The 16,233-nt window shown below is 38.4% G+C and overlaps 2 protein-coding genes across 3 annotated transcripts in view; one reads left to right on the forward strand and one right to left on the reverse strand.

Annotated features, from left to right (window-relative positions):
- mbd4 (methyl-CpG binding domain protein 4) overlaps positions 1–12,019 on the forward strand; it is a 109,486-nt gene extending 97,467 nt beyond the window's left edge. Inside the window, exons 8-10 of the mRNA XM_082187418.1 lie at positions 4,191–5,965; positions 7,483–10,147; positions 10,210–12,019. The gene's annotated coding sequence lies outside the window, so the exon portion shown is untranslated. The remainder of the gene's footprint in view (positions 1–4,190; positions 5,966–7,482; positions 10,148–10,209) is intronic.
- Positions 11,212–16,233, reverse strand: part of brpf1 (bromodomain and PHD finger containing, 1) — a 46,769-nt gene continuing 41,747 nt past the window's right edge. For both annotated transcript variants that reach the window (XM_082187376.1, XM_082187375.1), the window contains exon 16: positions 11,212–12,949. In XM_082187376.1, the coding sequence (XP_082043502.1) occupies positions 12,766–12,949 (184 nt within the window). In that variant the 3' untranslated portion in view covers positions 11,212–12,765. The remainder of the gene's footprint in view (positions 12,950–16,233) is intronic.

Raw genomic sequence — 16,233 nt, forward strand, 5'->3', positions numbered from 1 at the left:
GACTTAACAATCGGATTGGTCACCCTATACGTCTGTCTGTCTGTCTGTCTGTCTGTTTTACAAATTTACAAACGCCCCCTCTATCTGATGACTCCGCCCCCTCTATCTGATAACTTCGCCCCCTCTGTCTGATAAATCCACCCCCTCTATCTAATAACTCCGCCCCCTCTATCTGATGACTCCACCCCTCTATCCGATAAATCCGCCCCTCTATCTGATAACTCCGCCCCCTCTATCTGAAAACTCCACCCCCCTCTATCTGATAACTCCGCCCCTCTATCTGATGACTCCGCCCCCTCTATCTGATAAATAGATAGAGGGGGCTCTTCTCCATCTACACCACATCACTGGGACACATCATACAGGCACACGGTTTTTCCTACCACTGCTATGCTGATGACACACAGCTCTTCCTCTCCTTTCAACCAGATGATCCCACAGTAGCTGCACGGGTCTCAAGCTGTCTGGCGGACATCTCCACATGGATGAAGGAACACCACCTGCAGCTCAACCTGGCAAAGACTGAGCTTCTCGTCCTCCCTGCCAATCCGTCTCTACAGCACGACTTCACCATCCAGCTAGAGTCATCATTAATCACCCCATCAAGATCGGTCAGAAATCTTGGAGTAACGTTTGATGACCAGCTGACCTTCACAGATCACATTTCAAAGACAGCTCGATCATGCAGGTTTGCACTGCACAACATCAGGAAGATCAGGCCTTTCCTAACTGAGCATGCAACACAACTTATCGTCCAGGCCCTGGTCATCTCTAGGCTTGACTACTGCAATGCCCTTCTGGCTGGACTCCCAGCATGTGCAACCAAACCCCTACAGATGATCCAGAATGCTGCAGCTCGTCTTGTCTTCAACGAGCCCAAGAGGGCCCACGTCACTCCTCTGTTCATCTCTCTGCACTGGCTACCTCTAGCTGCTCGCATCAAGTTCAAGGCACTGACGCTTGCTTACAGAACTATCACAGGCTCAGCTCCCTCCTACTTTCACTCACTCCTACGAGTCTACATCCCTACCAGACACCTACGATCGGTCAACGAGCGACGTCTCGTGGTTCCATCACAGAAAGCCACAAAATCACTTTCCAGAACATTCTCATTTACAGTTCCATGCTGGTGGAACGCTCTCCCCACCCTCATCCGGAATGCAGAATCCCTGACAACATTCAAAAAACAGCTGAAAACCAATCTCTTCCGTGAGCACTTAACCTTATAAAAAAAAAAAAAAAAAAAAAAAAAAAATCCTTTCCCTTTGAAACATCACTTATCAGGCTTATGCTACTCTGAATAATACCAGAACTTCGTATTTTGAGCACTTCCTGCGTTGTTGTTGCTTTTGCCTCTTTATGATGACTCGCTGAACTTAGTCCTAATTTGTAAGTCGCTTTGGATAAGGGCGTCTGCTAAATGACTAAATGTAAATGTAAATGTAAATAAATCCACCCCCTCTATCTAATAACTCCGCCCTCTCTAACAACAAACTAGTTTTAACCTGTTGATGAACATGTAATGTGATGCCGCCGAAACCCTGTACATCTATATTATTATTATGGTTGTTATTAATAGTGAATAAATCTGAAGCTTTTTAGACTATTATTTTGTGTTATTGAATTTGTCATGAAGATGTGACCATTTTTTCCTTTTATGTAGGCTTACTAAATCCTTTTAATATAAAAAGAAAAAAGAAAAAAGGAGAGGGGTGCCCTTTTTCAGTTTCAGCACATGCCCCTCAGGCCCTGTTCAGGACGTCCTGCGACTAACAGAAGCACATCTGCAGAATTATCCAGATCCCTCAGAACATCTGCAGTTTTCCTCTGATCGGCTCTCGATTACATCTCCTGCTGCTCAGTCTCTGTTCACTCCAGCAGAAAGACACAGCATTCAGTGGATGCCAAATCATTTGTTTGATTAATGTCTTTTATGAATTATTCCTCATTAATCTCTTCTTTATGATTTCTAGTCTATGTATTCATTAGTATGCATTTCTGATTTAACGCCATATCAGCAGCAATGGCTTATTCATGGAAATCAACAGTTTTTCAAAAAAATTAATAATTATGATTACAATCAATTCAATAAATTGTTTACAATAATTTAAAAAAAAATCTTAAAAAACAATCAATATACAAAATCAGACAAATAGTAGTAAAAATAACATCGTTCAATTTAATATTTGTCAGGAATTCTAAAATTATTCCAGGAAAAACCCTTTTTAAAAATGTCCATTCATAAATTTTCTTTTTTTTTAAAAGGACATTCTATTAAAATATGTTTTACACTCATGAAATTCATTTAATTCATTAATTGTTATGTTGCATTATTATTCTTTTATATGTTGTTGAATTCTTTAATCATTTATATATTCTCTGATATGTTTCCTCATCTTTGGTGTCTCTTCTGCGCTGTAAGATCGAGTGTGTGTGTGTGTGTGTGTGTGTGTGTGTGTGTGTGTGTATGTGTGTGTGTGTGTGTGTGTATGTGTGTGTGTGAGTGTGTGTGTGTGTGTGTGTGTGTGTGTGTGTGTGTGTGTGTGTGTGTGAGTGTGTGTGTGTGTGTGTGTGTGTGTGTGTGTGTGTGTGTGTGTGTGTGTGTGTGTGTGTGTGTGTGTGTGTGTGTGTCTGTGTCTGTGTGTGTGTGTGTGTGTGTGTGTGTGTGTGTGCGTGTGCGTGTGCGTGTGCGTGTGTGTGTGTGTGTGTGTCTGTGTGTGTGTGTGTGTATGTGTGTGTGTGTGTGTGTGTGTGTGTGTGTGTGTGTGTGTGTGTGTGTGTGTCTGTGTCTGTGTCTGTGTGTGTGTGTGTGTGTGTGTGTGTGTGTGTGTGCGTGTGCGTGTGCGTGTGCGTGTGTGTGTGTACACCTCTTATATCTCTATATTCCCTGTGTCTTCTTCATCTGACCGGCCGTTACACTGACTGAGATCATTCTGACCTTTTCTTCTCAGACCAAACACACGTTCAGGAGGATGAAGGTTTCCTACATCTACTGTATATTCGTCACTCTTCACTTCTGCTTCTTCTCTTCTACCTCTCCTTTCATTCTGCAAATATCTTACTTTATTTTGACTCCTTTCTCTATACTCTGATCTTCACAGTCTTAGATACAATACTCTGGATTTGATCATAAACTATAGAATAAGAAAGATCTTAAACTTATTTGCTATTATAATGTTCACGTTTACTTAATTAATTTGTTATCTTTGTCATTTAAAAAAAAAAAATCTTAATAAATGTGTTATTCCTTATTCAGATTTGATCTCTGATTGAATCATTGCTCGTCTGCTGGATCACTGTCTTCTTCTAGATAACATTTAAAAAAGAAAAAAACACATCAAGCCCAGAAAAGTTATTTTCATTTCTCTACTGGAGATCTGCTTATACTTCTCATCCATTTCATAGATCAAACCATTTCAACAACTCATTACTACATCGTCACACAATATTAAATAACATAAAGTATTCAAATCATTTATGCATATAAAACAACAGTTAAATGGAGTTTCCTCTCTGAGACAACACTAAATCCCAAATCCTACATTGATTCCTGAATGAATGAGTATGTGACACTAGCGGACACTGGCCGACCGGTGAGAACATGTAAACCAGATCATTAAAAGATTCTGATAACCCAGGTAATTAATCATCTGGATTAATCATCAGACCAGTGTTCGTAATGGTTTTCATGGACTCTTATTTTGCTTTCCCTTGTTTCCAATGTTTTTGTTCCTGTTTTCTCACAACCATCAGCTTTAATTCACTTTAATTCCCGAATATCTCCATGTCATCCAGTGAGCTTCAACATTTCTCACATTATCACAGTTTATTCACTATAGTTTAGAAAATGGTAATAAAATATGAGCAGAACTCAGTTGATATTTGACTGGTTTTGTCCGTCCTTCTGTTAGACTGTCTCACACATGAATTATGTTGAATATCTGTCAGCTGTTAAATTTAACTACACAATTAGATAATACCAGTTTAGCTCAACCAATCACCAAGCAATGCTTCATTTACTTCAGTCTGTGTGTAAAAAGAGCATTAGTAATCGCTATAGTTGTAGCTGTAGTTGCGGTGAGATAATCATGACTGATGCCTGTTGGTCTTTATCTGTGTTTGTACAAAAACACTTCAGCAAAACATATGAATCATTTTTGATCCCAAATTTGTATTAATGTTACTGGTAGTCACTGTATGAAGAATATTTGGGTATAATATGTCACAGTTTACTTTATTCTGCTCTCCTCACTCACATAAATGAACTGTAGTGTTCTGCACACACTAGTAAACAAATATAAAAAAGTATATCTGGTGTGTGAATAATGTTTGGTTTGTATATACGAGGGACGCATCAATGATCGGCGAGACTCCCATGCATTTTCATGCATATTTCTACAGTGTGTTTGCACTGTTCATCGGAAAGACTTTGAAGACGAGACCGTCAGCAGATTTGCAGGTAAAGCGTAAAGCGTTGAGCTTCAAAGCGAGCGACAGGAAAAGAGCCGCTCTGCAAACACAAGGTTTCCTGCAGGTTATCTCCAGATCTCTCTGAGGTGAACACATGCACTTATTCACTCATATATACACACACATATACATATAGATGAGAACTGGAAAACACAGATAACAGACCAGCCAACAAGGCATCAGTAGTGATTATCTCACCGCAACTACAGTGTGAAATATTCACTGTATGTTACAATCTTGGTTAGACCATTAGATTTTATCATCACTGACTTATATAAAATATCCTTCCTATTTGTACATGTGTAATATAGAAATCATTGATTGTGCTTGAGGGAACGAGGCACCGAGCTTGTGTAGCAACACTATACCGGCCAAAAGTTTGTGGCAAGACTTTTTTTTTTTTTTTTTTAAGGAAATATATATTTTATTCAAATTTTTTTTGTTCCTTTAATCAAACATGACTGTAAATGCAAAATCATGCTAGATATGTGCTGGACACATGCTAAAAACGCAAACCTGTTTTTACTGTATTTTTGATCAAATAAATTATCAAATTTGAGTCTATGTATATATACACACACACACATCATAGAAGACATTGTCATTATGTGTATGAATTGCATTTATAAAAAGCATTTATGAAAAAATGAATAGTTAACCACAATTATAGCACACTATAATACTTATCTATTCATTGTTACGCATGCATTAAAACGCATGACAAAAAAACTATTTCAGATGGAAGGTGTATGAAAATATTAGTATGCATTTTAACTTTGGTTACAATTATTTATGAAAAAATATAATGCATTATAACTTACATATGAATATGTTTAATGCATTATATACAAAGGCTTTAAGTGAAGTGTTACAAAAAGGGTTACATCAGTGACCCAAAATCCATAATGAACATGTATGCATATTCTCGCATGCCTATAAGAAGTGTAACTAACAAAAAGATTAGCATTAGATGAAGGAACCAGCAGTGTTTGTGAAGTACGTCTTCAGTAAGTCCAGGCTTCAGGCTTTATTTGTGCATAAATGAAACGCTGCATCAGTTCATATCTTGTGCCCAGTCTGGTACATTCAAGTATGAACACATGATTAGAATACAAGACAAAACTTGTAAAAAAAAACCTTTTGATTTCCAAGTTAATAACTGGACATCCTTCACTGAATTATAATGAGGTCAGTCTAGCAAACTACTGTGTGCACAGTGCATATAATGTATTTCTTAAAATAGTTACTAGTTAAACATTTGCAGAGCATTCCCAGTTCAGTATGAGTGCGTGTCAGTGTGAAAGTGTTGGAGTCAACATCAGTAAATACTCAGGGTTTGTGGTTTAGAACAAACCCTCACCATAATGCTTGAAGAACATAAACACACGAACCGATGGGAGACGTGATGGGGATTGTGTTTCACTGAGGTTGCCTGAGGGTTTCTGAGAAGAATAGAAGGGAAGGACAATCTAAATAACCTGTTTTACAGGTGTGTGTGTGTGTGTGTGTGTGTGTGTGTGTGTGTGTGTGTGTGTGTGTGTGTGTGTGAGTCAAAAACAAGTTCTGCTGCGTCTCCTATACATTAATGTCTCTGTCACTACTGTTATTTCCACTATTTTGAGCTGTGTTTCTCATTGTTATCACTGTTGCTCAAGTAAGTGTTTGAACAAACCTCTTATCCGGAAGTATTCGCATGTGACTCGTGGTTGACCTCAAATCTCGTGTGTTACAGCTCAAGTCTTGAGGCTGTGTGGTACAGTAACTTTAGAAAAGATTCTGTGCGGCAAAAACATCCGCCTATTTTCTCATAAAAAAAAATAAATAAAAAAATGCTGAATGGAAACGCGAACATGTGCATTAATTCAAAAAATGTGCAGAAAAACATATGCGCTCAATTGAGGCAGCTATGTTTCCATCCACCTATATTTAAATGTTGGGATATTGCATAAAGTGCTGGATGAAAACGCCAAGATGTGAATAAATGTGTGTAAAAATCTATGCGCTCAATTGAGGCATATAATCGTTTTATCCGATAAGAAGACATACGCTTAAAAATAGAAACACATTTACTGAATAGACCCATTTACTGTTTGTACACAATGATGACGTATGCGCGCGCATATTGGCAACGGAAGTATGGCGAGAATCACCAGCATGTCAAGCTACGCGAGCGGATTAAACAACAGACGCGAGCATTTTTTATTATGTCCTCGCTCCAATCAACACGTTTAATCGCCTGCAGCCACTCTTCTGAAACGGCCGTGATCCTGTCGGAATAATATAAAACTTAAGCCCCTTGGTGGAATATCGATTAGTGCAACCGTAAACGAAACAACCAGACATTTTGATGCTGGAAAACCGCTTTGATAAACTTTCGTAGTTGCTAACACGTTAGAGCCAGTGGGGAAAAACACCACTTCCGTTGCCAAAATGCGCGCGCAACTATTTGATCACCTGGCCTGTAAAAGTGATTGGATAACTGGAGTAACCAGCGGACCAATGGCGTCGCAGCATCTCTAATGTTGGTTTGGTGTTTCTGAATCGCCGGAGTAGGAGTGTGTGATCAGAATGATTTGGTGTAATTCCCTCTAGAAGCGTCTCACACACTCGAGTGTGTTCCCGAACACCAGCATCCGACCGCCAGAGAACATGACGGCGTTTACTGTGTTTCGTTGGAGTGGAGGAACAAGAGTCACAGTTTCTTCACTGATTGCAGAAACTTTCATTTTTATCACTGATATTTTGCGCCAATTTCCCAGGAAATTATGATTTTGTTCTCTTGAACACGTTTTATGGATTGTTACAAGTTAAATTCACAACTTTGAAGGAAACATATTACTGTCATAACCCCAGTTCTTTAAAACAGAGTAAAGAGATCCACCTCTGAACTCTTGAATCCAATTGCACCAAGTCAATATGGGGCAAATCAAAAGCTTCAGTTGACCTCAGTATGTATACGTCTTTGCTCTCCTCTTTTTCACACTGACAAACTTCATTTTTCCACAAGATCAGCAGCGCTTCAGACACACGCAAACTCTTCAGAACATTCAGTTCTGTCCTCTTCAGTTTGCTGATCGGGTAAACAGGTCCATGGATGATGCTGTCAACACGGCTCTGCATTACACCCTCTGGATAGGCCAGGGACTTATGCAAGGATCCTGTCTGAGGACTTCAAGTCCCCCTGAAATCAAAATGTAAGTTTTTTAGCTTTTAGTATGAATATGTTAGCCTTAAGGTTATGAATAAGCTTCCAAAACAATGACAAATTTCACATTTAGGAGATATAAGCATTCAAAACTTACAGTCTCTCACTTCCGCTAAAATGGATCAGGGATTTTTATGACATCACCGCTTCTCATCACATCTTCTGTCCAATCAAATGCTCTCTAGAATCTGAAGCTCCGCCCCCTCTGCTATAAACACCGGAGTAATATGGGTCAGAGATGTGTGTTCAGTTGCTTAAATGCTGGAGTTTTACTCGACTGTACGTTGATTAAGAATGAAAGACATACAAAATGAGCTACTGAATGTGATGAGTAGTCAACTGAACAAAGAAATTGTTGCAGAGATCCACACTGCAAAGTACTTTTCTATCATCCTCGATTGTACACCAGACATGAGCCACCTGGAACAGATGTCTATCACTCTACGCATTGTGGAACTACAGCCAGAAATAAAATAATATTATATTTTACTTGGTTGTGGAAGAGACAACTGGCAAGAATCTGTCTTTGGTAATCCTGAACAGGCTGAAGGACCTTCAGATTGACTTCATGGATTGTCGAGGTCAGTCATACAACAATGATTCGAATATGAAGGGCAAGAAGTCTATTTTGAAAAAAATATGTGGACCTCACTCTTAAAGAGTGGGAGACCAGAGTGCAAAGTGTTCAGGCTGTCAGGTTCCAGGTTGCCCAAATCAGGGAAGCACTTGTAGAAGTACGGTAGAGTTTGTCTGACCCCGTTTCTAAAGTGGAGGCTTAAGTTCTTTATTAATATCCATAATCAGTTGTACTATCTTACGGAGTTTTGAATGCATGAGTTAAACTATAGATAGCATGGATCTATAGTGGCTGGGAGAGATTTGTGTGCAATGTAACATGTATGCAAATGTACCACTAATGTATACACTGAAGGGAAGTTTGACGTTTGGGAAATATGGAAAGTGGATTGTACCATGTGTAAGCATGACATCTGTCCCTCAGTGGTGTGTATAAGCTCAATCTTACTGTACTATGGCAGAGAAACACGGAAACGCAGAGACCTGGCATGAATACAACATCTTCTCAAGTTTCTCTCGATAAGAATAAAGATTTTTCTTGGCTAGATAACTGGTGTCTGGTCCCGTGAATTTAAATAAGAAAAGTCTATTTACCTGGCTGTGATTCCTGCCTGTCATGTGGGCTTTGAGGGCTCAACAGTCAGACAGCACCCTCTAATCCGCAGATTTATGAAGAGTGCCCGTCGCTCTTTGCCAGTCGTCAGGAGAACTGGTCCTGAGTGGGACTTCTCCATGGCGCTGGAGGCTCTGTCCCAATATCCTTTTGAGCCTCTGGGGAGTATTTCCCTAAAGTTGCTGTCTTTAAAGACGGCTTTGCTCTTGGCCTTGGTGTCAGCTAAACGTGTCAAGCTTCATGCACTCTCGGTTCATCCCTCGTGCACTAAATTCTCTCTTAGTGGAGATGAGGTTTCCCTTAAACCTAATCCGGCCTTCATGCTTAAATGCTTCCCTGCGTTCACATCGGAGGTGTTGGAGCTGTCCGCTTCTCACCCTCCACCTTTTTCCTCCACGGAGGATCAGAGGCTAAATGCTCTGTGCTTTACAGACATATATGACCAGGACCAGTGCTTTCTGGAAGAGCGACCAGCTCTTTATTTCATGGGCACCCCCTCACAGAGGGAGTCCCATATCTAAGCAACGCCTCTCACATTGAGTTGTGGATGCTATAGCTTTGGCATATGAATCACAGGGAGTGCACCTGTCGGGAAACATCAGAGCTCATTCCACGATTAGCCGCCTCTTTGGGCTGTGTTTAGGGGAGTGTCACTGCAGGACATCTGCTCCACTGCCAGCTGGGCTTCTCCTCAGACCTGTGCGTTACTACCGGCTGGATGTCACCAGAACCTCGCTAGCACATTCTGTTTTAGGGGTGGGGTCTTCTTAGCCCTTCCCTGTGACCCCCCCTTTTTCTTTTCCAATTACCCATTGGAAGTAAAGGGGGCGGGACTTACCTGAGAGCACCGATTTTATCATCATTGCATTGGTTACCTATAAAGCTCCGTATTAATTATAAGATATTGCTACTGACTTATAAAGCCCTAAACGGCTTAGCTCCAGTCTATTTAACGGATCTTCTATCGACCTATAATCCATCGCGCTCTTTAAGATCACTAAATTCAAGGCTTTTGGTCATACCTAGGATATCCAGAACCACCAAAGGAGGGAGAGCATTTTCACATTTGGCTCCAAAACTCTGGAATAGTCTTCCTGATACTGTTCGTTGCTCAGACTCGCTCTCCCAGTTTAAAACTAGATTAAAGTCGCATCTCTTCAGCCAGGCATTCATATAATCCCACAGTTCAAACTACAATCCGGCCTCTAGCTCATAAATACCAGAGGAGAACTGGCCCCCGACTGAGCCTGGGTTCTCCCAAGTTTTTTTTTTTTTTCCATTAGGTCACCTGATGGAGTTTTAGGACACCATTAGGTCACCTGATGGAGTTTTAGGACACCATTAGGTCACCTGATGGAGTTTTAGGACACCATTAGGTCACTTGATGGAGTTTTTCGGTTCCTTGCCACTGTTGCCTTTGGCTTGCTCAGTTGGGGATATGTTGGGGATATTTAATTTAATTTTATCAATCAATAAATTCCACTTGAAACAAACCTTGTTGTATTATTTTAATTTAATATTGTGAAGCTGCTTTGATACAATCTGTATTGTGAAAAGCGCTATACAAATATACTTGACTTGACTTGACTTACCTGGCATTGGGTGGGTGCATGCTTCTGACTGGGTGCAATTGGCTGCTTCTGCAGAGGTCAGGTACGGATGCCCTTCCCATTGGTGGATCTCTACACTCGATGTTTCAGAGAACTGGGGTTATGACAGTAATCTATTGTTTCCCACAGGCTATCTCCACCTCAAACATCTTTGAGGACACACCAATTACTAGCTGTTTTTATAATCCATAATTCAGTGCTCTTACAGCGTTTATGCCATCTGAGAGTTAGGCAATGAATAGATACTGTGCAAATACAAAATTGTATTTATACAGTTGTATATACAGTACATAAATAATCGTATTTATATGTTCTTTCTGTTGTGTTGTGTTATTTATGTATGTATGCATGTACCCAGAGCTATGGATAATTGTTTTCGCCACAAAATAAAATATTTTTAAAGAAAACGGACTTTTTATCTCACAATTGCGACTTGATATCATGCAATTCTGACTTTATCTCCCAATTGCGTGTTATAAATTCAGAATTGCGAGATAAAAACATTCAATTCTGAGAAAAAGTCAGAATTTCGAGTTTCTTTCTCGCAATTGCGACTTTATATCATGCAATTGTGAGAAAAAAGTCAGAATTGTGAGATAAAAAGTTACGATTACCTACCAACTCCTTTTGTGTTTGCGCACACTTCTGATCCTGGATGACTTGAGTTATCTGTTACTCAAGTCTCATTTCTACTTACATTCTCGATTCTTCCAAAAAACAAAACAAAGAAACAGATGTACAAAACTCAAACCTTTTTTTTTTATTAAAGTCTATCGCATGTATTATTTATATATATATAAAAGATCTACAGTGACGGAACTGGCACATGATCAGACAACAGTTAGTCATTGATTCTTTCATTCATTCATTCATTCATTCATTCTCAATGAAAATACAAAGCACACGAGATTTACACAACAAACACCGACAGATTCACCATTTCACGAGCCGAGGGTGTGCGGGGACTTCATGGGAAGATCAGGGGCATTTGGAAGAACAAATAAATACATTATTACCACATTTGACTTTTCTGCATCCTCTCCATAAATGTGTAGCATGCTCTTCATGTCAACCTCATTTACCAACATTTACATGGATTCTCCACAGCAGATCAGAGTTCAGGTGTGCTAAAGTCACTGCAAAAATGACTTACTTCCTCAAAATGTGTGTCTTATTTTCTAGTACAAATATCTAGACGTTCTTAAATCAAGACGCATTTACTTGAGAAGCAAAATTACATTAGATATTAAAGGATTAATTCACTTCAGAATGAAAATGTCCTGATAATCTACTCTCCTCCACGTCATCCAAGATGTTCATGTCTTTCTTTCTTCAGTCGTAAAGAAATGAAGGTTTTTGAGGAAAACATTCCAGGATTTTTCTCCATATAGTGACTTCAATGGAGTCCAACGGGTTGAAGGTCCAGATGTGAGTTTCAATGCAGCTTTAAAGTCTCGACACGAGCATTTGTGTTTAAAAAGTATATAAATATTTATTTTGTTATAAAATGTCGGCTGGTTTGTCTAGATAAGACTCTTATTCCTCGGCTGGATCGGGTCGAGACTTTGAAGCTGCACTGAAACTCACATCTGGACCTTCAACCCGTTGGACTCCATTGAAGTCACTATATGGAGAAACATCCTGGAATGTTTTCCTCAAAAACCTTCATTTCTTTTCCAGTGAAGAAAGAAAGACATGAACATCTTGGATGACGTCGAGGAGAGTAAATTATCAGAAAATGTTAATTCTGAAGTGAACTAATCATTTTATTCTTGTTTCTTTACAAAATTAAGGGAGTTTATACATATATATATATATATTTTTTTTTTTTTATCTTGTTTTCCCTTTGAATTAAGTATATTTTTCTGACCCCACTGGCAGACATTTGCTCTTGTTTTAACCATAAACTCACTTTATTTCAACTTTTATTTACATTTTTTGTAAATATTTACTTCTCCAGTAAATTTCTCTTGATTTAAGAATGTTAAGATATTGGTCCTGGAAAGCAGGACAGAAACACTGAGGAACAACACGTTCTCCTGCAGTGTTTGGGGATTCGGTTTCAGGTGCAATTTAGAATTGCATGTTTTTATCTGCGGTTAGCAGAGGTCCGAGAACAAGTGTTTTGATCAAATCTTCAATACTGGCTGTAGTGTGAGGTAAACGGACTGTGTGTCTGACTCGAAAACAGCCACATCTAACATTAAAACACTCATCCTGATGACACGTGAAGCACTTTAGCACCAGAGTAGAGAATTCGAGTGTGTGTGTGTGTGTGTGTGTGTGTGTGTTCAGTCGCTGTCGCTGGTGTCGCTGCTCGGGTCGCCCTGGACTTTGTTTCGGTGTTGCATGGCCCGGTGATACGCCACCTGAACCGACTTCCTAATGTTCGACTTTCGGCCTTCCAGCATCTTCTCTTTGTCCAGATCCTGATTGACGCCCAGAGGAACCAGTTTGGAGCGCGGCAGCCATTGCCTACACACACACACACACACAAATACACTCATTTAGTGACTTCTCTTTTTTCATATACAGCATTTTCATGTTCATTTCCTTTGGCCTATTTCTCTGTTTGCCCGCAGCGGATGTTCAGAGATGCTGACAGGGTCAAAGCACAAAAACATTAGCATCATTATGGAGACTCTTCATGACAAAGAGCACGAGTTTTTGCACTGAGAGATTATTTTATTAAACCCATTATTAAACCCATTAACCCCTGCCTACATCAAGCATGATGACTCAAGAAAACACCTGGGCTACAGTAATGAGTGTGTGACCGTCAGGAACAATGACCATTCATTACAAATTACTCAGAGAACATTACAGTAATGAGAACGAGATAGTAGAGGGTCGATTCGTGATTTTGTAAATATTTTTATCTGAAGAAAAAGCCACATAAACGGTAATGAAAGCCCAAATATGAAATGCCATGAATGTATATTGACTGAGTCATCCACTATTTAGTTTATGAGGCTCAAACTGAGATATGGACTCATATTAGAGGAGTGTGAAAGTGACTTTAGAGAGATGGCAGCATCATTGTTTTATTCTTACACAGATAATGGTAGATCTATTAGTGAAATCTGTTGATTATCAATCTTTGTTGCTTCATAAGCCATCAGTGACCATTGAAGAACAGGAAAAGCTCTTTTTCTTCTTGCCTGAAGTTTGCATGCCTGTCACTCTAAGTATTAAAGATAATTTAATAATAAAGGTGACGACCTCACACCTTACCTCAGAAAAGATGACCTACTTTGTGAAAAATCTTTCTATTCGATATTAAATTATTAAACAAAAATTTAACAACATTTATCAAAAATTGTTTAAACATAATTAAAATTTTTCATTATAACTGGATATATGTAAATAAATATGTAAATAAATATGTAAAAAAAATGTATATATTTTTAATTTGCATACTTATTTACATATTTATTTACATATACATATATCCAGTTATAATGAAAAATGTAAATGATGTTTAAACAATTTTTGATAAATAATGTTAAAAAAACAACAACAATAATTTAATATCCTTTTAGATTCTGGTTCTTATCAAACTTTTCTTTAGGCATATTCATTTTTAAGGCCCAACATGGTTCATTTCCACAGATATCAGGGTCTCAGTGAGTAAATTGTACACATGTTCAGGGGTCAAAAGCCGAATGTGGATCAGTTTGCACACGGCTGTGACACCTGAAGAATATCTGAAGAACAAAACAAGGTTCTCTCATTTCCCCCGATCAACAACTGCATAGAACATTCCTTTCTGAGTGCAAATATAGTCCATTCCCAAAGTGTGCATACCTGTAACTCTTACTCAAGAAGTATTAAGCAGAATCTAGAAGGATATGGAGATAATGCTTTTCACTTTTCTGGCTCTAATGAAAGATGCAATAATAGGTGATTGTTCACAGAAACATGTGTTGTTCTGCTGGTTGAAAGTCTCCTAATATCCCGAGAGCAATCACTCTGTGAAACGGTCGAAATGTAGTTTTATAAAGATATATATATATATCGCCTGTGGAAGGTGTAGGACCATAACATGCTCGTTCACTTTAACTTTTCAGTGTATTTTCTGCAAGATACAGTTAAGGTTATTTGTTCTTCACATTCCTCTTTAAACACAGTGAGTATCAGCTGTTCGAAAGGTTACTCATGTTTAGTTTTTGACCACTGAAAACGGGCCATTTTGAGATCCTCATATGCCTGGGAATATAAAACATACAGGGCCCTAAAAATGAACATAAAGGAAAGTTTATTAAGAAGGATATTGAGATATCTTTAACACTTCTGGAGTTACAGTCACACAAACTTTGGGAAAATAATATCTAGAAATGTTCAATGCTATTTTTTGATAGAAAGGAAACAAGATACATGTGTAGTTTCACATCATTTGTTGTTGAGATATTCCTCTTTGCAATATAAAAGCATCAGCTGCAAAGTGGCCCATGTTTGGTTTTGACCACTGAAAATGTGTATAATTTACTCATAGAGTCACACTGAAATCCCAATATCTCTGGGATTGAAGCATATTGGGCCTTAAAAATTAAGATCCCAAAAGAAAGGTTTGATAAGAACCAGAATCTAAAAGGATATATTTAATACTTCTTGAGTTACAGGCATGCAAACTTCATGCAAGTAGTGCTTTTCCCCAGTTCTGAACGCTCACCGTGGGCTTATAATGCTACAGATATTGCTAAAGTCAACAGATTTCACTACTAGACCTTCCAGTCTCTGTGTAAAAATAATATAATGATGCTGCCATCTTTCTAAAGTCATGTTTCCACCCCTGTAATTTGACTCCAAATCTATGGTGAAAATGCTCATTTTGACCCTCATAAACTAAATAGTGGGTTACTCAGTAAATACACATCCGTGACATCACATATCTTGGCTTTCATCACTATTTATGTTAGTTTTTCTTTTTATTTATGTTCAAAAAAAAAAAAAATAATAAAAATCATAAAATCAAATATTTTAGCCGGGGAAGTTTCTTTGATTCGACACAGAATGAGCCTAATTATAGCAAAATGCCCTTAGTTGTAAAATATAAGAGAATTAAGTAATACTACGTTTTCAAATGGCTAATCTAAGAATAAACACTAACACTTTACAATAAAGTCCCACTAGTTGATGCACTAATAAACATTTACAATGAGCAAAAAATATATTTGTTAATGTTATTTAATAAAAAAAAACCCCAGCTGTTTGTTAATTGATGTGAGCTCAGGTCCACTAAACAATCAACTTTTGATTTTAATAATGTATTAGTAAATGTTGAAACATGGTTCATTAACTATTGTAGGTAACTAATGTTAATAACTGGAACTTTACTGTAAAGTTTAACCAAACAAACATGTGACCCTGTAATTGACGTCAAAGACACAAAAACCATCTTCACGACCCACGTGTCAAACCGTGGGAAATAACCAGCAGAGGTTTCTCCACAACTCTCCTGTGGAAGATTCCTCACACACACACACACACACACACACACACACACACACACCTGAGGACCGAACATCACGCTTTCCACTGTCACACGAGCAAAGCAGATCTCAGTGAAAACAATGTCAAACACTGTTACCTCAATTCAGTCTCTTCCAGAACTCAAGCAAACAACAACAACAACAACATCATGTATTTTATATCGAGTCCCATTTAAAAGTGTGAGGTCAGTAAGAGTTTTTAATGTTTAATGACTTTCTTCTGCTCACATTAAAATCAGTAATATTGTGAAATATTATTATAATGTA

Source organism: Leuciscus leuciscus (genome assembly GCF_965113295.1).
Source record: "Leuciscus leuciscus genome assembly, chromosome: 13".
Taxonomy (NCBI): Eukaryota; Metazoa; Chordata; class Actinopteri; order Cypriniformes; family Leuciscidae; genus Leuciscus; species Leuciscus leuciscus.